General features: G+C 44.1%; 1 protein-coding gene across 1 annotated transcript in view; it reads left to right on the top strand.

Moving 5' to 3' along the window:
* The window catches only part of NCF2 (neutrophil cytosolic factor 2), a 73063-nt gene that overhangs the window by 9530 nt on the left and 40846 nt on the right, over window positions 1-22687 (top strand). The window contains exons 3-8 of the mRNA XM_082265529.1: window positions 398-506; window positions 5395-5532; window positions 7767-7874; window positions 8165-8224; window positions 9350-9393; window positions 21558-21699. Of these exons, the coding sequence (XP_082121655.1) occupies window positions 398-506; window positions 5395-5532; window positions 7767-7874; window positions 8165-8224; window positions 9350-9393; window positions 21558-21699 (601 nt within the window). The remainder of the gene's footprint in view (window positions 1-397; window positions 507-5394; window positions 5533-7766; window positions 7875-8164; window positions 8225-9349; window positions 9394-21557; window positions 21700-22687) is intronic.

Genomic DNA, 22687 nt, shown 5'->3' with positions numbered 1-22687 from the left:
TTAAACCGTTTTTGTGCGGGTACAAGGTATCCGGATGGAGTCCATTCGCACGGTAGTGGCATCCCTTTATCAAGGGGATCTTCTGGCCTCTATCGATAGTAAGGATAGCATAACCCAATGGTCAAGAAGATTCTGGAGCTGTGTCGGTCAATTAAATCCTTTTCTCTGATGTTAACGGTAGGACAAAAATCCAATTTTTCTAATACCTACAGATTACATTGTAAGAGCCTTTCTTGCCAAAAATTATAGAATACTTAAAACATAAAACAATATTTTTTGAAAGGCTTGTGGTAGATATTGATAATCATTGTTGTACACACATAATTCAAGCTAATCCATGACTCCATGTACACAGAATGCATTTCCAGATTACATTTAGGTATATATTTATATTCAGGTATCAAGAAGCACTTCAGGACTATATTCGCTGCTTCACAGAATTAAGAGGAAATCAATTGATTGACTACAAGATTCTAGGCTTGGCATATAAACTCTACAGCTGTGAGGTGAGATACAGTAATACTGCCGAATGGTTTGTCACAACAGTTATGGTCATTATGTACAGTAAGAAGGCATATGCTTGCCTTTTGCAAGTTCCACCTGGTTTAATGGGGTTTATAGGACTCATTTAGAATTATTGCAATTTAGCCCTATGCTCAACTGTAAATTTAAAGCACTGCAGATGGTCTCATTGGAGTGGATAGTAATTGAAGGGCTGAGAGATTTATCCTGAAAAAGTTCAGCTTCAGACTTTGGTCAGGTGCTGCCCACAGACCTAAAGCCTTGGCATTTGTTCACATGATCTCTTTGAGATGTTTGAGGAGTGGACTGTCTTGCTCCCCCATGTATATTCTAAAATACCTTGATTCCTATGTGCTTAAAAATAAAAAAATCATATTTTCTAATTGTAACACATTGAAGTGAACTATCAGATTGCATTTTTCCCCAAAGGTCTGTCACTTGCTTTTTCAAAGATTGCAATACTTCTACATCTAGGGAAATCTGAAAAATCTAAATCGATAGTGGCAGTCCATATAAGGCCAGATCAATGGTTACTGCTATGCAGTCTACACACGGTATAATAAACAAATTATTAAACAATATATTGCACTGTTCTAATTCCAAATATTCATATCTTGTGAAACCTCTCACAAAACTAAGTCCAAACTTGTAAAATACCTTTTGTTAATTATGTTTTTATGAGTATGAATATTAGGTTTTATTTTGTATTCCTGGGTACTATTCATTCATTCCATGGCTCCTTGGTTGCACTTTGCAGTGTATTCCTGGGGTGAGGTCTGTGTTCTGCACACCAGAAAAGGAACCTGGATGGAGGTGTATAGAAGCCTGGATGAGGTCTACCCTACTATTGCAGAGCAGAGCATGCCCGAGGGGAGTGTGGAAGCAGTATAATTTTGGATTAGCTCTATTCTTGATTGTCACCAAGTGGAGAGAAAGTGTGCCTTTGATAAAAGTGCTAGATCAGGAAAACAAGTATTTACATTTATGAAACATATGTGTGTGATCAGCAGTTAAATAACCTCAGAAGGATTGATATGTCATCATGGACACCACATCCCTCATTAACACCCGAAATAACATTTTTAAATATAGCTGGGACTGGTGGTAAAACTACACTATATTACCAAAAGTATTGGGACGCCTGCCTTTATATGCACATGAACTTTAATGGCATCCCAGTCTTAGCCTGTAGGGTTCAATATTAAGTTGGCCCACCCTTTGCTGCTATAACAACTTTAACTCTTCTGGGAAGGCTGTCCACAAGGTTTATGAGTGTGTCTACGGGAATGTTTACCATTTTTCCAGAAGCGCATTTGTGAGGTCAGGCACTAATGTTGGACAAGAAGGCCTGGCTCGCAGTCTCCGCTATAATTTATGCCAAAGATGTTCTATCGGAGTTAAGGTCAGGACTCTGTGCAGGCCTGTCAAGTTCCTACACCCCAAACTTGCTCATCCATGTCTTTATGAACCTTGCTTTGTGCGCTGGGGGGATTATGGTGTGGCATTGTTCTTCAGGGGCTGGGCTTGGCCCCTTAGCTCCAGTGAATGGAACTCTTAAGGCGTCAGAATGCCAAGACATTTTGGACAATTTCATGCTCTCAACTTTGTGGGAACAGTTTGGGGATGGCCCCTTCTTGTTCCAACATGACTGCACATTAGTGCACAAAGAAAGGTCTATAAAGACACGAGTTTAGGGTGGAGGAACTAGACTGGCCTAGACAGAGTCCTGACTTCAAACTCGATAGCACACCTTTGGGGTGAATTTGAGAGGAGACGGAGAGCCAGACTCTCTCATCCACATCAGTGCCTGACCTCACAAATGCATTTCTGAAAAAATGGCCAAATATTCCCCAAAAAACACTCCTGAACCTTGTGGACAGTCTTCCCAGAAGAGTTGAAGTTGTTTTAGCTGCAAAGGGTGGACCAACTCAATATTGAACCCTGCAAACTATGACTGGAATGCCATTAAACTTCATGTGCATGTAAAGGCAGGTGTCCCAATACTTTTGGTAATATATTGTATGTGGTATTGCAATTTTATGGTTGTTAAATGTTTTTTTAATATTTTGTACAAAAATATGAAAATTTGATTACACCTCTTAATTGTGTTAGCAGCTTGTGACAACTCTAAAGAACCAGCTGTCAACAGTAGTTTGTGAGTACATTTTAAGAGAACTGCAACTTTGTTTCCATGTGGTATGAAAAATTAAATTAGCTGCTACAGCTTTATCGTTTAGCAAAAACTCACCTATAGATATTTTTATTTGTTTGGACTGAGTTTTGTGACAGAATGGCTTATTATGGAGAATCACTGTGATTCAATCTATAGTTGAGTTGTTTTAGAGTTGTGATTGTGCTCTATGCACTTGCACCCCTCACATTTTTTTAAATATTTTATTATATATTTTCATGTGACAACACTGAAGAAATGTAAAGTAGTGAGTGTACAGCTTGTATAACAGTGTACATTTTCTGTCCCCTCGTAATAACTCAACACACAGCCATTAATGTCTAAACTGCTGGCAACAAAAGTGAGTACACCCCTAAGTGATAATGTCCAAATTGGGCCCAATTAGCCATTTTCCTTCCTTGGTGTCATGTGACTTGTTGGTGTTACAAGGTCTCAGGTGTGAATGGGGATTGGGGGGTAGGTGTGTTAAATTTGGTGTTATCGCTCTCACTCTCTCGTACTGGTCACTGGAAGTTCAACATGGCACCTCATGGCAAAGAACTCTCTGAGGATCTGAAAAAAAGAATTGTTGCTCTACATAAAGATGGCCTAGGCTATAAGAAGATTGCCAAGACCTTTAACTGAGCTGCAGTACGGAAGCCAAGACCATACAGCGGTTTAACAGGACAGGTTCCACTCAAGCCTCGCCATGGTCGACCAAAGAAGTTGAGTGCACGTGCTCAGCATTATATATCCAGAGGTTGTCTTTGGGAAATAGACGTATGAGCGCTGCCAGCATTGCTGCAGAGGTTGAAGGGGTGGGGGGTCAGCCTGTCAGTGCTCAGACCATACCCCGCACACTGCATCAAATTGGTCTGCATGGCTGTCGTCCCAGAAGGAAGCCTCTTCTAATGATGATGCACAAGAAAGCCCACAGTTTGCTGAAGACAAGCAGACTAAGGATATGGATTACTGGAAACATGTCCTGTGGTCTCATGAGGCCAAGATAAACGTATTTGGTTCAGATGGTGTCAAGCGTGTGTGGCAGCAACCAGGTGAGGAGTACAAAGACAAGTGTGTCTTGCCTACAGTCAAGCATGGTGGTGGGAGTGTCATGGTTCTGGGCTGCATGAGTGCTGCCGACACTGGGAAGCTACAAATCATTGAGGGAATAATGAATGGCAACATGTACTGTGACATACTGAAGCAGAGCTTGATCCCCTCCCTTCAGAGACTGGGCCGCAGGGCAGTATTCCAACATGATAACAACCCCAAACACACATCCAAGACCCCAACTGCCTTGCTAAACAAACTGAGAGTAAATGATGGACTGGCCAAGCATGTCTCCAGACCTAAACCCCATTGAGCATCTGTGAGGTATTCTCAAATGCAAGGTGGAGGAGCGCAATGTCTCTAACATCCACCAGCTCCATGATGTTGTCATGGAGGAGTTGAAAAGGACTCCAGTAGCAACCTGTGAAGCTCTGGTGAACTCCATGCCCAAGAGGGTTAATAAAACAACATTTTTTCTGGCTCTGAGGAAGGGGGTTCGCCCCTGAAACGCGTCAGCCTAGCCACAGCAGCCCCATGCGACCATCTGCATGTCCATTCGCCACATTTGGGACCAGGCTACCTTGGAGATTGCATATGCTATGTTGATGTGTGTTGTATCACACCAGTCTTGTGAGTACTTTGTACACTTTTTAATATTTTAAATAAATGGTTTTATGGTAATGCACTAGGTAGGTGCGCCCCTCTTTTTCTTTTTTGTCTTTCCTCCCAAGAGGGTTAAGACAGGGCTGGAAAATAATGGTGGCCACACAAAATATTGACACTTTGCAATGCTGGCAACACTCATACGTCTATTTCCCAAAGACAACCTCTGGATATGACACTGAGCACGTGCACTCAACTTCTTTAGTCGACCATGGCGAGGCCTGTTCTGAGTGGAACTTTTAAACCACTTTATGGTCTTGGGCACTGTGCTGCAGCTCAGTTTCTGGGTCTTGGCAATCTTCTTATAGCCTAGGCCATCTTTATGTAGAACAGCCATTCTTTTTTTTTTTCAGATCCTCAGAGAGTTCTTCAGCATGAGGTGCCATGTTGAACTTTCAGTGACCAGAATGAGAGAGTGAGAGCGATAACACCAAATTTAACACACCTGAGACCTTGTAACACTAACGAGTCACATGACACCGGGGAGGGAAAATGGCTATTTGGCCCCAATTTGGACATTTTTACTTAGGGGTGTACTCACTTTTGTTGCCAGTGTGTTGAGTTATTTTGAGGGGATAACAAATTTACACTGTTATACAAGCTGTACACTCACTACTTTACATTGTAGCAAAGTGTCATTTCTTCAGTGTTGTCACATGAAATTATATAATAAAATATTTACATAAATGTGAGGGGTGTACTCACTTTTGTGAGATACTGTATATTTGATTGTTTTTTTATATATACAGTATGTGGACAGGTTGCTCAATCTGCTGTCTGAATAACGATAATGTAATAATGTTGCCTTTGACACTCACAGGATCTAATATACTGTGGAAGCCAAATGACTAGCAACTCTACCAACAGACAAGAGTGGTTTGAACTGAGGAGAACCCCAATAAACCCCAATAAATTATCACTGAAAAGTAATTTTGTGATATTGCTTTTCTCAGATTTGCTCTGACTTGGTGACATTTATCTTCCAGATATTATATAATGTTGCACTAGGACATGTGAAAGTGGGGAACTGGGCAAAAGCAGAAGAGAATCTCATTCTGGCCCTCAGTCAGAAGGTAGAACCAAGGCATGGCACCAAGATAGAAAGAGCAATGCAAGAAATCCTGGTATGTATTATTTTGCAGGGGATATACTGTAGGTATGGATCAGAGTGTAGAGGATCATTTTTTGCTAGCTGCATTCATTGTGGGCATTGTAAGAGGTGGTAAGAAGGTTTTTGAATTTCCCACCACTGAGGAAGTGGCAATGATTGTACATATATTCCCACAGTGGTGACACACAATAAAGCTGTGTGATATGTGGGTGCTGTATTATTTTTGCTGCTGGCCAAGGTTGTGTAGAAGAAGTTAAGAACTCCCATGGTCCTGTGATTGACATTTTTAGTCGTTTAGACCCCGTTCACACTGGGGCGACCTGTCAGGCGACCTGGTCGCCTGACAGGTCGCCGTAGGTCGCCTGCCATAGAGAAGCTGTGGACCCGTTCTAATAGGAGCGCCACAAGTCGCTCCGACTTAGAAAAAGGGTCCGGAGCTTCTTTGGGGCGACCTGGAGCGACCTGCATTGACTTCACAGGTCGCCACCACAAGTCGGCTCGCCCCAGTGTGAACGGGGTCTTATTGTATTTTAGACCACATAATAATAATAATAGAAAAAAACAGGCAGTTGAGCATGTAATGTTTATGTAGGTGGGATAGTTTTGCATGCAATTAGGCTCCTACATTCTGGAATTCAGCTTTAAGTAGTGTAACATTTTAACTGGTCATTTACATAAGGTTTAACCACTTCACCACCGGAGGATTTTGCTGTCTTACGCCCAGGCCACTTTTTGCGATTCGGCACTGTGCGACTTTAACTGACAATTGTGTGGTCATGCAATGCCGTACCTAAACGAAATTTACGTCCTTTTTTTTCGCCACAAACAGAGCTTTCTTTTGGTGGTATTTAATCACCTGTGCGATTTTTATTTTTTGCGATATTAATAAAAAATGGACAATTTTGAAAAAATAACAATATTTTTCTACTTTGATAGTTAAAAAATATCCAATATATTAAATTCTTGTCATATATTTAGGCCAAAATGTATTTAGCTACATGCCTTTGACAAAAAAATTCTCAATGAGCGTATTTTTAACCGCTTTAAGACTGGAAGATTTTACCCCATTCCTGACCAGGCCATATTTTGTGATTCGGCACTGCATTATTTTAACGGACAATTGCGCGGTCGTGCGATGCTGTATCCAAGTTAAATGTATGTCCATTTTCTCCCCACAAATAGAGCTTTCTTTTGGTGGTATTTGATCACCTGTGCGATTTTTACTTTTTGCGCTATAAACAAAAAAATGCGACAATTTTGAAAAAATAACAATATTTTTCAAATTTTTTTATATGAAATCCCCCCCCCCCCCCAAATGGAAAAATCTATTTTTTTTAACATTTTAGGCCAATTTGTTTTCTGCTACATATTTTTGCGCAAAAAACTACGGGAAATTTATGTCATTTTTATTGTTTTTTTTTTAACTAGTAATGGCAGCGATCTGCGATTGTTTTTGCGGGACTGCGACATTGCGGCGGACAGAGCGGCGGACCCTTGACTGCCATTTTTGACACTTTTGGGGGTACCAGTGACATTACTATAGTAATCAGTGCTATAAATATGCACTGTTACTGTAAAAATGACACTGGCAGGGAAGGGGTTAACTTTTATTGGTGATCAAGGGGTTAATGTATGCCTGGTGCTTACTAACATGTGTGGGGGGAGGGGACTGTGTGCCACAGGCACAGATCGCAGGATCAGCTATGCTGAATCCTGCAATCTGTCCTTGCCTGTCACTTAGGAGATCCGCCCGCTTTGTTTACACAAGCGGGCAGATCTCCACACTCGATCCCCGACGATCGGGGAAGAGCGGCGGTGATCACCGCCGCTCCTCCCCTTGCCCGACTCCCGCTGTAACTGAATACAGTGGGAGCGAGCCTCCGGCGGCGCGCGCGCGCCGCCCACAAGGGGGGGAGTCCAGTGACATAGGTCTACGTCGCTGGACGATAACAAACCACTTTGCCGCAGTAGTACCCATGTGAGCGATCGGCAAGTGGTTAAACATACATCACTAGTCTTCACAAGATTTTTTCTGTTGATTAATATATAATCTCTTTGATTTATCTAAAATGTTTTAATCTTATTACATGGGGATATTCCTTTTTTTTGGAATCTGCCTCTTTCATAGACCTTTGAAGGGTGCCTGGCTATTTGGAACAGCCTAAAGTTCATCATTAAGTTAAGTTAGCATAGCAACATTATCAGTGAACTGAACTCTATTTTCTTCTACTATTTTTCATGTCACAGAGACAAAAAGCTTTTCCACTAACAGAAATGCCAAAAGGTCGCCTATTTCACCCTAATGAGAAGCTTGTGGAACAATTGGAGAAGAAGGACTATTTGGGTAAATCTACGGTATGTTTATTACCATTCGCACTGTTCAAATGCTGTAATAATGTCAATTTTCATTTTCACAGGTTCTCCTCTCTTTTTAATGTTTTATTCTTGTTATGGAGATTTTTGAATATATTACTGGTTTACGGTCCAGGGGAATATCCTTTAATTTTGTCCCATAGTGCTGTTGTGCAACTTTCTGTGTATGAATGGTGCTGTTACCTGTACATTATGATATTATAAATTATATAAATGATCTGTATTTGTATCTATGGAGGACTTATTGCTTGCTGTATGTCATTATTTCGTAGGTTGTGTCCTCTGTGGTTGACAAAGACAGTTTCTCCGGTTTTGCACCCCTGCAGCCTCAGGTATAGTTGAATTATTCTTATTTTAGTGAATATTGTGCCATTTAAATGGTGCCTGTGCTGGTGATGCAACATGGTAACTTGTCATAGATACAGTATGTATGTACTGAGGATGGGTGAGATTCATAAGGTGTGAATAAGAGAAGATCGATAAGGTAAATATCAGATCCTCTTCTACATTCATCCACCCACCGTCTGTTAGAGTTGTGCCAATTTGCCAACTAAAATTAGAAGCATAAAATATTAAATAACTCCAGAAATAAAATGCTGGATGGGAGCTCAGCTGAAACTTCCTAACAAGGAATCATATAAAAGGACAGCTATGGAATTATTAAGATCCATAGTGACTAGGCATATGAATAAAAGAAAACTCACATTTTCTTGAAAAAAAGTATATAACTTTTATTGCTATATAATACATTTTGTAACAGTGCAACCAAATGTATTAAAGACACCAATAAATTTAAAGCGGTTGTAAACCCTAAAAAAAAAAAAAAAAAAAAAACCTGCAAGACAAAGGCATAATGAGCTAGTATGCATCGCATACTAGCCCATTATGTGTAACTTACCTTAGAACGAAGCCCCGACACGGACCCCCGGACATCGCTGCGGGCGCTGCCATGATCCCTCGCCGTCTCTTCCGGGTCTTCCGCAATGACGTCACTCCCGCGCATGCGCGCGGGAGTGATTTTCCAGCAAGCTCCCGGCAAACATAATTGAAGGTCCCCCCGGACCTTCAGAGCGCACGCGCCGCTCGCGCGAGCGGCTGCATGCACTACAAATATCTCCTAAACCGTGCCGGTTTAGGAGATATTATTTGTACCTACAGGTAAGCCTTATTATAGGCTTACCTGTAGGTAAAAGTGTCAAAAAGCGGGATACTACCGCTTTAAGTGTTGCAACCTCAAGTATTGTAATTGATTTATGGGAATGCTGTGAACACAAATTTTGTAAAGAATTCCCATTCTTTTATATGTGTAATTCTTTCACGGATTTAAAGTGGGAGCAAGTGCAGTTTAGTTGATAGCAGGGATGTTTTTCTAATTTATTTGTGATCAAAGTTAGCACAAACAGATTGTTATAAAAGTTTTGGGTATATTTTTCATGCCGTGTGTTTTCATTTTACAGAGTGACAACCCACCAAGTCGACAAAAGGCCCCTGAAATACTTAGGTAAATAATATTTATAGCCAACTTTTTTTCTTTATGTTTTGAATAGAATAGGGAAGGCTTAGAACCCCATCAGATTTTTTTTGCTGACTGTGTAAGATTTTTTTGACTGAGATTTTTCCTTCTATATACAGTATGTCCCAGTGACCTTTGGAACTGGGTCTGAAAGTAAAGGCATAAGCCAACACTTTGAACTGTCACTAGAACAGAAACATAATGAACATTCTCCTGTGGAGACCCTTGTTTTTAGTGACATATGTCTAAAAGTCCATTTCAACCTCATTTTGAAAAGGTATACTTATTGTATCTCCAATACAGGAAGTGAATAGAAATGATTATTATTATACAGGTTATAAAAAGGTAGGTCAGTGTGATAGTCGTAAATAATATACACACTATAAAGATGGGACTTTTAAGGCTGTGGAAAAGTCAATAGTAATCAATACTTAATTCATAAAAACTTTAATGCTTTATAGAAAAAAGAACAATAACATATCAGTACATATAAAATATTAAAAACATGGTTGTAAGCATGTACAGGGTGACAACAATCAAATGCATCAACAGAAATGTGGAGCCAGTATAATGTGACTTGATAAGTCCTACATGTTTCGCCGAGGCTGAAAAGCTCTCATGTTGGCTTCTTCAGGGACTGTATACTGGAGTCACAACACTGTTTCTAGATACTATACACACAGAAAAATAAGGGGAGAATTATACATACAATAATAGCATCAAGACTACCATACATAAATACATAATCCCCCTATCATCTGTAGACAAACTGTCACAATCATGCTTACCATTGAATGTAAATCACAGAGCATGCCAAATGTACATCCAGGTCCCAGCACGAGGGAGGTAAAACCAGGGAGTTTGTTCAGGGGCATGGCAATGGAGATAGAGAAGGGCTGTGATAATGTCCTCTTGAAATTTTAGATAGGTTAGGGATCTTTGGGTGCACTTGGAAAAAATGACATATGAATTGATTTGGGCTAGTTGAATCAAATAAATGGCTACTTTCTTATACCAAAAAGTGATCTCCTGGTGGCCAAGTATGGCTGCATCAGCTGGTCGTTCATATCCATCCCCCATGAATAGGTTCTATTAATCTATACATTTTGGCTTCTGGACGGGACCTTGTCTTTTCTGAAGTTCCACCAAGGTGTCATCATGTATTGTGGAAAGGATGTAGACGTCTCTTTTATCTCTCCACTTTAGAGCTAGTACCCCTTCATTCCACATACTGGCTTTTTTCTAACGATTACATTTCTTGGTGACCAATCTCTGTGGGAAGCCCTTGCAGTTGGACCGTGCTGTTCCACAGGCCACAGTATTCTTTAGATAGAGATGGTGGAAAAGTGGGAGACTCGTGTAGAAATTGTCTACACATGGATGGTAACCCTTCCCAAAACAGTGGTTCTATTAGCTGCCAGACAATTGTGCCACTTGTCCCCATATAGGTAAGGCATCCAGGGAGGGTTAGCTGGCTGTCCATAAATTTTAAAATCATATGTGTAACCCATGGCCCTGTCGCATGCCTTGTAAAATTTTACCCCATTATTGGCCCGTTACTGGGGAGGTATTGCTTGATGCCAAGTCTTCCGGGGAAGTGGACTACTGATATTTATGTCAGTGGTAAACATTTGCATGAAGGTGGAGCAAAAAAAATTGATTAGGAGCTGAATTCAGAATAATTTATCATAATCAGGATGATTTCGAGGGAGGCACTGGACATTGTTGTTGAAGTTTAAAAATCTCATTATTTCGTAATGGGTTCTGGTCATCAAAGAGGAGTAGACTGGCATATGATGGATAGGTTGGGTAGGCCAGTAGGAATGGAGATCATGTGTTTTTTTTATCAGCCCCGTGTTGAGGGTTAGTCCAAGTAAAATTTAATTCTTCCATGGTGAGGGGTTTCCAAACAAAGTGCGGGCATAAAAAGAATCGGGATTGCTGGCAATATGTTGGCTGGTGTACGGATTACACTGCTCCACGATGTAGTTCAGCAGCTCATCCGTGAAAAATAAATGAAAATAATAAAGTGGGGTTACATTTTCTAATTGTATTTGAGGGCCTAGCTGTGCTGTAAAAGGGGGAATTACAGGTTCTGCCGAAGTATCAGGCAGCCGTGTAGGGTAGAATAATACATCCGGGAGGCTACTATGGGCCCTGCCTCATTGTGGAGGGGACGCCCTGTTACTAGCATCTGGCCTATCATCTAGGAATGTTGCCCTGTTTGTGCTTGCCACTGCACAAGGACTTGCAGAACTGCTGGTGGATGCTTTCCTAAAATCTTGGAGTGCTGCGCTGCTGGTTGATGCCACAGGATTTATTTCACTGCTGGTGGATGCCTCAGGATTTGTTGCGCTGTTGGTGGATGCCTGTGCCTGCCCAAATCTCCTGAGCCTCTTTGTTTGGATTTTGTCCTCCTCAGTTTCCATTTCAGAACCACTGCTTTCTACTGGTTCATCATACTTGCTATCCGAGTCTGACGGAGAGAGTTCCCCGCTACTTTTGTCTGACATACTCTGGAGTATATGGAATTTTTTTTTTAGCCATGTGGACAGATGAGTGCAGATGATTCCTGGGACAGATGTGTGACAGATTTTGTACACTGGGATGTGGCAGATGATGTGCACCAGATGATTACGGACAGATGTGGCAGATGATCACTGGCAGATGTGCGCCAGATGATCACAGACAGAACTGGCAGATGATTACAGACAAATGTGGCAGATGATCACTAGCAGATGTGTGCCAGATGATCACAGACAGGTGTGGCAGATGATTACAGACAGGTGTGGCAGATGATCACTGACAGATGATGTGCACCATATGATCACAGACAGATGTGGCAGATTATCACCGACAAATGTGCGAGATGTTCACTGTAACAGATTATTGTACTGGGACATATGTGTGACAGGTGTTTTCACGGTGTTGGGGGGACACTGTTTTCAGGGAAACTCGCTTGGAGGTCAGTGTGTAAAAAGCAGTAAAACAGCTCAAAACTCACTGATCCCCAGCACAGATCCGCTCTTCTTCTCCTCACTGACAGGCTCTGCGTGAGGAGAAGCAGAGCTGATCACCGTTACAATGGCTGTGTTGACATTACATGACGGCTGTGATTGGACACAGCCATCATGTGATCAGGAGGGCCAATCACAGAGCCTTCCTGCCAAGCGGTGTTACACTGTGTCCGGGGGACACAGGCACACTGGGATTGCGCAGCTGTGCAGGCACGCGGCCGTGTGATCTCCCTTCTTCTGAAGGACGTTCAGAAACGTCCACTCAGGAGGAGGAGGCTCCCACCTGGCCATTTATGTGCAGTGAGAGGTGGTAAAGGACGAAGGCAGCAAATATTGTACATGCTGGGTATATTGCATTTCTCTCTGAAAATCTGAGTAAAATGGAGATTGGAGAGAGGAAAACATATAAAGAAGTGCAGAAACTGATAGGCTGCTCAGCTAAAATTATCTCAAATGCTTTAAAATAACAACCAAACCAGAAAGATGTGGAAGAAAACAGAAAACTACCATTCGAATGGATCGAATAATAGCCAAAATGGCAAAAATGGTAAATGGCCAATGATAAGCTCCAGTGTGATCAAAGAAGGTCTAAACTTACCTGTGAGTACCATAACAATTAGAAGTTGCCTATGCGAAGCCAAGCTATTGACAAGAAGCCCCTACAAAGTTCCATTGTTGAAAAAATTGCTTCTGAAGGTGCACAGTGGGAGGGGCGAAACACATCAAGTGTGATGAGTTAATGAGGTCGTATCCAGTAATTGGAATGCGTGGCGAATGCTATCCTGGCCTATACACATGCTTACATTTTTTTAACCTTTGTAAGTGTAATTGCTTTTAACCACTTGCCGACCGCAGCACGACTATTTACTGCGGCGGTCGGCCTCTCACAGGCAAAGCGACGTAGTACTACGTCGCTAGCCTGTGAGGGTCTCGGGAGCAAGCGCGCTCTGTCGAGGCGCGCTCCCGCTCTGTTGAGGCGCGCTCCCGCTCCACCCCCCCACACGTGTGACCGGCAGACCCGATCGTCCGCCAGTCACTCACGATCGTCGGTGGAGAGGGAGAAAGGCAGGCGGCTAATGTAAACAAGCCGCCTGTCATTCTCCCCTGTGTAGGAATAGTGATCATACGGTTCTACTATGTAGGACCGTTGATCACTGTTCCTACCCCTCAAGCCACAGCCAATCACAGTTAGAATCACGCCCCTAGGGACACACATAACCCCTCCCTCTCAAAAAAGTTAACCCCTTCACTGCCAGTGTAATTTTACAGTAACAGTGCATATTTATAGCACTGATTACTGTAGTAATGTCACTGGTAACCCCAAAAGTGTCAAAAATGTCAGTCAAGGGTCCGATCTGTCCGCCGCAATGTCGCAGTACCGCAAAAAAAAATCGCAGATTGCCATTACGCGTTAAAAAAAAAACAACAAACATGACAAAAATCTTTCCCTTTGTTAGTAAACGCGATAACTTTTGCGCAAACCAATCAAAATATGCTTTTTGCGATTTTTTTTACCAAACATATGTAGCATAAAACAAATTGGCCGAAAATGTTAAAAAATTTAGATTTTTACATTTTTTTGGGGGAATTTTATATAAAAAATGTGAAAAATATTGTTATTTTTGCAAAATTGATGCTCTTTTTTTGTTTATAGCGCATGATCACAAAATCGCACAGGTGATCAAATACCACCAAAAGAAAGCTCTGTTTGTGGGAAAAAAAGGACGTTAAATTTGTTTAGGTACAGCGTCGCACGACCGCGCAATTGTCCGTTAAAATCACGCAGTGCCGAATCGCAAAATAGGCCCTGGTCAGGAAGGGGGTAAAATCTTCCGGGGCTTAAGTGGTTAAATCATTTAATAAATCATACAGTATTATGCTATGGAAATCTTTCTCTTTATTGGTTTCCATACTACAACAATGCTGAGGACCCTGAAATTGAAGGAGAAGGAAGGAATTATACCCATCCACCCATCTAATTGCCACAGGATAGATACCATGCTTTTTTGAATCATACTGTTAGTGAGTGGGTAATACAGGTGGGAAGCACAGAGTGGCACCTTGGATATTCACAAGAAAAAAAATCACCAACACTTGCACTTGGTTTTGCACTGATGGACTATTTATTTTTTTAAACGCACTGGCACTTTATATATTTAGGCATATATAATTTAGCAAATATGATTGTGTATATGGAAGCAGCGCAAAGTCTATTATTGTTGTTGACAGTAGTAAAGTTTATTCTACCGCGCGCTGGAACTATACTGCCAGAGAGCATTTAAGGCAGCGATGCTAGCCTTAGACCAACTGGGTATTCACTGTCCAAAAGAAACGGAGGATGGTAGTGGAGAGGGCAGGGGAACAAAGAGGGGTTGTAGAATATTTATTAAAGATGGGGCAGTCCTTTGACATGTCCTTCTGCTGGCTATTATTGAGTCCTTTAATGCATGCAGTATAGGTACAATATTGGTAAAAGTCAAGTCTAGGTTTGGAATAAGTGTGCTATAGTGTGCTGCATTAGTGCGGTATGGATTGGGTAAACTTGCTGTCCTGTTCTCAGTGGCTCAGTTCCCGGCTAGCAGAACCAGCAAGGGGTGAATTGCCCTCTCACCAGTCCCCGGGATTCTGCAGTGAACTCTTGCTGAAGAAGGGGGGGCCCTTCGGTCTCTCCCAGGAAATCCTCTGGTAATCAGTGGTGGGAATTAAAGGGTGAATGGATGCTCCGTTCTCTCTGCAGCAGCTGTGATGTGGGCGGTGCTGAGCTGAGCTACCCCCGGGGGTCTACACTCTCAAGCTTGGATCCCAGCTGGTATGATCTTCTGCTGGCAGGCAAATATCCAGACAAGTGTGCTCTCTCTCTCTCTACCTCCCTTGGTGCCAAGAGGAAGAACTTTCCCAGGCAGTTTATTAAAAATAAAAATATCTCCACTCCTCCTACTGCACAGTGCTTATTGGGATCTGTAGTGTAAGGAGTCTATTCGTCCCATTATATGGCTGCCTTCTCAGACTACCACTCCCAGGATTCTAAGCACTCTGCATAGAAGACTATGGGCATGCTTGGCTTTAGCTCTCCCTCTGCTTGCTGGAGGAGAATAGTGCAGCATAACATCATTTTCCTGACAGACTCCATGGCAGCATACGTTTGGGTAGGCCCCGCCTCCTCTCCTACCTCATAGGACCCCACTCCCATAAATCTTTGCTCCCTTTCAGCATCAGTGTTCTTTTTTCGTCCTCCTCATACATACGGTGTTATGTTCCTACTATTCCAGTCCTATACTTTGGAGCAGAAGGGGTCGTAGAGTCTCCGCTAAGCCCTGGCTATTAGCAGGGTATGGAGGGGGCAATGGAAGAAACCCCCTTGCAGGAGCCTGGGGGTCTGGCCGAGAGAGCCCTGCTGCCGCGGGTGGCCTAAATTTGCCCGAAGATATGGACCGGTGGTGCGCCTCTGGGACTCTTCTCTGCTCTGGGCAGGGTGGTAAGCCCTGTTATGGGACCTCTTTTTACTTCGTTTTTACTATTTGTCAGTGTCTTAGGTACTTACTGTGGCTTGGTTGAGTGTGGGTTCTGTAGCTGAGTGTCACTTTTCAGAGTCAGCGTTTTTGCCCCTGTTATCGGTGCCCGGCGGCTCCCGGTCTTGCCGTGGCCGCGTTTGCGGCCGCCGCTTCCGGGTTGCGCGGCGCTTCTGCGCATGCGCGGTAGCCGTCGGGCACAGGATTCGGTGCGCATGCGTGGGGATGACGCGTGACGTCACTTGCGCATGCGCGGTAACGTTTGGCGGCCGCAAGGCGGCATATTTAAAGCCTGTGTTTGTCAGAGCTGGTGGGAAGGTCGGCAGCGTTGATACAGCCTCCCCCAGACTCTGACTAGCGTGATTCAGGTAAGATTCGCATTTTTAAAGGATCTTTTGGCAGTTCTCTCTTCCCTTTAGTATTTTTGGTACAGTGTGTCTTTTGTATCTCGCTGTAGGAAGAGTGTTTTTGCCCTCTATTGTTGTGACATGGACGCTTCTCCGCCCCCTAGTGGCCAGCCCGCTCATACCAGGTATGTGCTGGGCATTTAAGGGGGGGGGGGAATCTCTCGGTGTTTCTCTTATATACCTCTACATGTTTCTATCTCTAGCTCTTCTAGGTCTGATCAGCAGCCTAATGAACGCAGAGATGATAGACGTTCAAAGTCGCATCACCGGCACTCCTCATCCAGGTCCAGACGCAATTCCCCCCATAGTAGGGGACGTGATGGCGAAACTTCTGGTTCAACACATCATGGCCGTTCTGATCGCCCGCACGGGAAGAAATGCTGGGGATGTGATACCATAGTAACAGATGGTTCCTCTCTGTGTAAACCCTGTTATGCCCAAGCTACGGGTGAAAGGGAGAAGTCGGACCATCATATTGAGGAAGTGGTACGCAGAGTCCTCAAAGACTCTCTGGCTGAGTTACAAAAGCCAAGTACTTCTGCAGGGCCATCCCGCTCTCCGGAAAGAGATCTTCTGGTTCAGGATCCTTTTGAGTCCTCCCAGCCCAGCCATCCTTCTATCCTTCCGTCAGAGTCCGAATCTGATTCAGATGACTCCGGTTCAGGATTTGAGTTCAGCCATGTCTCCCCTCTAGTGAAGGCGGTGAGAGAAGCCCTTGAATGGGAAGATCCAGCTGTCTCCTCCCCAAAACAACGAAAATATTTCAAGCAGCTATGCAAAGAGCGCTTGGACTTTCCATTTCTAGGGGAGCTGGGAGATATAATTACAGAAGAGTGGAGCAAAGTGGAAAGGAAAAATTCTCTGACCACAAAAATGGCAAAGCTGTATCCATTTAAACAGGAAAAGGTGAAGTACCTGGAATCTTCCCCAAGTGTGGATGCAGCTGTGATGCGTTTGGTCAAGCATGTCACCCTTCCAATGGAGGATACAGCCTCTTTTAGGGATCCGTTGGATAGGAGGATCGACGCTGACCTTAAACGAGCATATCTTTCGGCCGGCATGGCCTGTAAGCCAGCTTTGGCTTTGGCTACAATTTCAAAGGCCATGGAAGTCTGGATTAATGCCCTCGAGGGGCACTCTTGGAGGAGTTTCGGAAGAAGTGCTCCAGAGCTCCCCAATCCAGGAGCTGAAGATGGCTGCGGGTTTTCTGGGGGAGGCGTCTCTAGACACCATTCGCCTTTTGGCTCGAGTTATGCTGGCTTCGGTTACGGCTAAACGCGCCCTTTGGCTTAGGCCTTGGGTCGCTGATGCTGCTTCCAAACAGGCGTGGTGCCGAATTCCCTTTGAGGGTTCTTCCCTCTTTGGGAACAAATTGGATGCAGCCATAACTCGGGCCACGGGTGGAAAATCTGGGTTCCTCCCTCAGGATAAACACCCAGGCGCTCAGAAGCGCTCTTTCCCGAGAAGACAAACTACCAATCGTGCCAGGGAAGCACGCAGCTACAGACCAGGCAAGTCTTACGGAAGAGGTTGGAAATCAAGGCAATCCACCTTCCAGAAAGGCCCTAAAGGCTCTTCGTCTGGTGACCGGGAGGCCACCAAATCCTTTTGAGGTTGGGCCCGTCCAGGCCTTCCCGGTAGGGGCCAGGTTGCTCCAATTTCGGGATGTCTGGGCGGCCTCGATCCAGGATCCCTGGGTGTTAAACATCGTGTCCCAGGGACATTCGTGGGCGTTCGACAACGTTCCCAAACCCAGGTTTGTCGCAACCTCACTTCCTCTTTCGGCAGAGAAAAAGAAAATTCTTCTCGCCTACGTGGACTCCTTACTGGTTCAGCGAGCTGTTGTGCCAGTTCCCGAGGCAGAACGAGGGTTGGGAGTCTATTCACCTCTGTTTCTCGTTCAGAAGAAGAACGGCACCTGGCGTCCGGTAATAGACCTCACATATCTCAACAGGTCTATCCGTCAAGAGAGGTTCAAAATGGAGTCCCTAGTCACCATTCAACATTCGATCCTTCCAGGAGATTGGTTGGCATCGATCGATCTAAAAGACGCATACTTCCACGTTCCTGTGGCAAAAGAGTACCATCAGTTTCTCCGGTTTGCTGTAGGTCATGCCCACATGCAATTTACGTGTCTTCCCTTCGGGCTCTCAACTTCGCCTCGCACGTTCTCCAAGACCTTGCTGGCAGTTGTGGCTCTCATCAGGACCAGAGGCATCAGATTGCATCATTATCTGGACGATCTTCTCCTTCTGTCCCAGGACAGACATCAGTTACTCTTACATCTGGAGCAAGTGACATTGACTCTTCAGGAATTCGGTTGGATTCTGAATCTAGAGAAGAGCCATCTGGTGCCTACGCAGTCGCTGGTGTTTCTCGGGGCACTGTTCAACACGGTGAAGTGCACCATTTCCCTGCCAGAAGAGAAAATTCCTGTAATTCAGAGCAGGGTGTCTCACGCTCTCGCTGCCTCTCGTCTCACTGCTCGCCAGTGTCTAAAGGTAGTAGGGACGCTTGTAGCCACCTCGCCTATGGTGAAGTGGGCTATGTGAAAGCTGAGACCCTTCCAGAAGGGGTTTCTCCAACAGTGGACGACGGAGAATTTGTCACAGGTTATTCACCTGACTCCATTCATGAAGGGATGCCTTCCCTGGTGGTTACGCCGTACAAATCTGACCAACTGCCACTTATTCGCTCCGATTTCCTGGGTAACGATAACCTCCGATGCCAGCAATACCGGTTGGGGAGCCCACTGTCTGACCGAAGTGGCACAAGGCAGATGGAACTTCCCAGGTCACGGAGTAGTGTCCAACGTTTTAGAACTTCGAGCCGCCCTCAAAGCACTCCAGGCTTTTCACCATCTAACACAGGGGGCTTCAGTGCTGTTAAGGATGGACAACACCACGGCAGTGGCTTATGTCAAGAGGCAGGGAGGAACACGCAGTATGTCTCTCCTCCAAGAAACAGAACCGATCATGACATGGGCTCAGCATCATCTGGCCAATCTCTCAGCGGTCTTTGTCCCGGGAGTGTTGAATGTGGAGGCAGACTTCCTATCTCGTTTCCAACTAGACAACAACGAGTGGTCCCTCCACCAAGAGGTGTTCAACTGGGTGTTATCTCTGGGGATTTCACCCGAAGTGGATCTGTTTGCGAGTCCACGCAACAGGAAACTTCGGAAGTACTACACGAGATTCAGAGATCCTCAAGCTTTCGGAGTGGATGCCCTCACGGACAGGTGGGACTTCCAGTCTGCTTATGCCTTTCCACCAGTGCCAATAGTACTCCAATTCCTGCGGAGACTGAAGATGGAGGAAGTAGAGATCGTGGCAATAATCCCCTTCTGGCCCAACAGGCCATGGTTTCCCCTGCTGTCCCTTCTGAGCTTCAGGGATCCAATCCCTCTACCTCTCAGGTCGGACCTTCTGTCTCAGGGTCCTACTCTGCACCCTTGCCCTGCACGGCTGCACCTCAGGGCTTGGTTTTTGAGAGGGGGAGGTTGGAAGCTCTCGGATGTCCAGAGGAGGTGATTCCGACTCTCATGAGTTCAAGAAGGCCCAGCACCAACAGGGTATATGAAAGGATATGGGCCAGGTTCATGAGTCATCAGGCCCAGGGGTCAGGTCCAGTAGGTACGCCTACTGTTCAGCAGATTTTAAGTTTTTTGCAGTCTGGTCTGGATCTGCCCCTCTCGGTTAGTTCTCTCCGGGTGCAAGTATCCGCCATTTCAGCCTTTACCGGAATTCAGTGGGCAAGTCATCATCTGATCCAGCAATTTTTTAAGGGAGCAGTCAGGCTTAGGCCTCAGAGAAGGCCAAGATTCCCAAAATGGGATCTTCCTTTAGTTTTGGACTTTTTTTCTTCAAAGGATGTTGCTTCCATGTCTGTCAAGGAACTTACGTTGAAAACAGCCTTTTTGGTGGCTATTTCCTCTGCTAAGAGGGTCTCCGAGATACACAATCTGGGTCACAAAGAACCTTTTTTGACCTTTTTTCAAGACAGGGTGGTCCTTATCCCTATGCTAGGGTCAAATCCAAAAGTGACCTCTGTCTTCCACGAAAATGCTGAGATAGTTCTTCCCACCTTCAGAACTGATGAGAATTCTTCAGTCCATCCTCTAGACGTGGGCAACACTCTAAGTCAATATTTGGAGGCCACATCCTCCTTCCGCCAATCGGACTTCCTTTTCGTTCTGCTACATGGCAAAAAGAAAGGAATGCGGGCATCTTCCAGAGCAGTGGCTGCGTGGATCGTTCAGGCTATCCAATGGGCGTATAGAGCAAAGGGCTTGGCTCCTCCAGAGGCGATTACAGCTCACTGTACAAGAAGTGTCGCTACGTCTTGGGCAGCTTCCAAGCACGTCGCACCTGACGTGATCTGCAAGGCAGCATCTTGGTCATCTGTTAATACTTTTCTTTCCCATTATTGTTTTGAACCTGCTGCTTTGTCTTCCGTTAATTTTGGCGTTCAAGTCTTGTCAGTTGACAGTGCCAATTAAAGTTTTCTTTGTTCAGCATCTTCCCACCCGGGAGTGTATAGCGAGTTATTTCCCAAACGTATGCTGCCATGGAGTCTGTCAGGAAAACGGAAAATTGATATCAAATACTTACCGTAATTTTCCTTTCCTGATGGACTCCATGGCAGCAGGAGTCCCCTCCCAATTCCTGAGTAGGCTAGTTACAGAACACTGATGCTGAAAGGGAGCAAAGATTTATGGGAGTGGGGTCCTATGAGGTAGGAGAGGAGGCGGGGCCTACCCAAACGTATGCTGCCATGGAGTCCATCAGGAAAGGAAAATTACGGTAAGTATTTGATATCAATTTTCCGTTATTTCAGTAGAGGAAGAGAAGAAAATAAAGGCAATGTCTCCTTCTCCATATTGCTGTAGCCCAACACCTGGCTACACATATGTAATGGAAAAGTTTCAGTTTTCACATGATTGTGCTGAGATTTGTACCTGTATACTAGTCTCTCACTTCTGGCACAGTAATTAAATCATATTTTGTGAATACAAGGTAGCTATGTACAGCTACTATGTTACAGTGTACACAGTAAGTAGACGCAAGTTTAAAGCCCCTCGCAAGGTTACCACAACTTTGCCACACCAACATTTGCCTGATTATTCTCATAAGAGCCCAAGTCTGAATATTACCCTATTCCCCAGTAAAAAAAAAAAAAAAATATCCATGGTCCTGCTAAGTTTGTTTTCTGTCTTTTAGGACTCTGCAGGGAGAGCCTCATCGTGTTCTGTTTGAATTTATCCCAGAGACCATAGAAGAGATGGCAGTCATGCCAGGAAATATCGTCTTTGTGCTCAAAAAGGGGGGCGACAACTGGGCTACTGTGTTGTTTAATGGAAAGGTAATCAAACCTTAGGGAGTTTTCTTACATGTGTCCATGCGCAAACAATGCAGATTACTGAGCCCAGTTCTGGATAATATTTAAAAGCATTGGGATAACATCAAAGAATATACCTTCATTCCAATTTGAAATCATGTAAATGGAACATGTGCTTTGCCCGTGAAGGCCAAGCAAGTTAAACAACTAATGCAAAACAGGTTCAATTATAAGCTGGTTGCACAACTTATTTCCTCTATTTCCACTCAGTTTGGCACAAGGTATGAAGAGTGAACCATGCATTTTTGACGACAAGTTCCAGCTTAGAACTTACACAGGGCTGAGGACTCTCTCCCTTCCGCATCTGACAGCCCTCTGTGCATGCTTCCTCCATAACCAGCTATCTTTCTTTGCTTCGAATGGCTGAATAGATCAGTGAGGAAGTGAAGGAAAAGCGCGCATGTGCTACTGGTGGAGCCACTATTAACCACTTAAGCCCCGGAAGATTTTACCCCCTTCCTGACCAGGGCCTATTTTGCGATTCGGCACTGCGTGACTTTAACGGACAATTGCGCGGTCGTGCGACGCTGTACCTAAACAAATTTGACGTCCTTTTTTTCCCACAAACAGAGCTTTCTTTTGGTGGTATTTGATCACCTGTGCGATTTTTTGATCATGCGCTATAAACAAAAAAAGAGCGTCAATTTTGCAAAAATAGCAATATTTTTTACATTTTTTAATATGAAATTCCCCCCCAAAAAAATGTAAAAATCAAAATTCTTTAACATTTTCGGTCAATTTGTTTCATGCTACATATGTTTGGTAAAAAAAAAAAAAAAAAAAATCGCAAAAAGCGTATTTTGATTGGTTTGCGCAAAAGTTATTGCGTTTACTAACAAAGGGAAAGATTTTTGTAATTTTTTTTAACGCGTAATGGCGGCGATCTGCAATTTTTTTTGCGGTACTGCGACATTGCGGCGGACAGATCGGACCCTTGACTGACATTTTTGAC

This window comes from Pelophylax lessonae, assembly GCF_965119305.1.
Source record: "Pelophylax lessonae genome assembly, chromosome: 8".
Taxonomy (NCBI): Eukaryota; Metazoa; Chordata; class Amphibia; order Anura; family Ranidae; genus Pelophylax; species Pelophylax lessonae.
The sequence above is the reverse complement of the archived record's forward strand: the minus strand, read 5'-3'. Positions and strand labels throughout refer to the sequence as shown.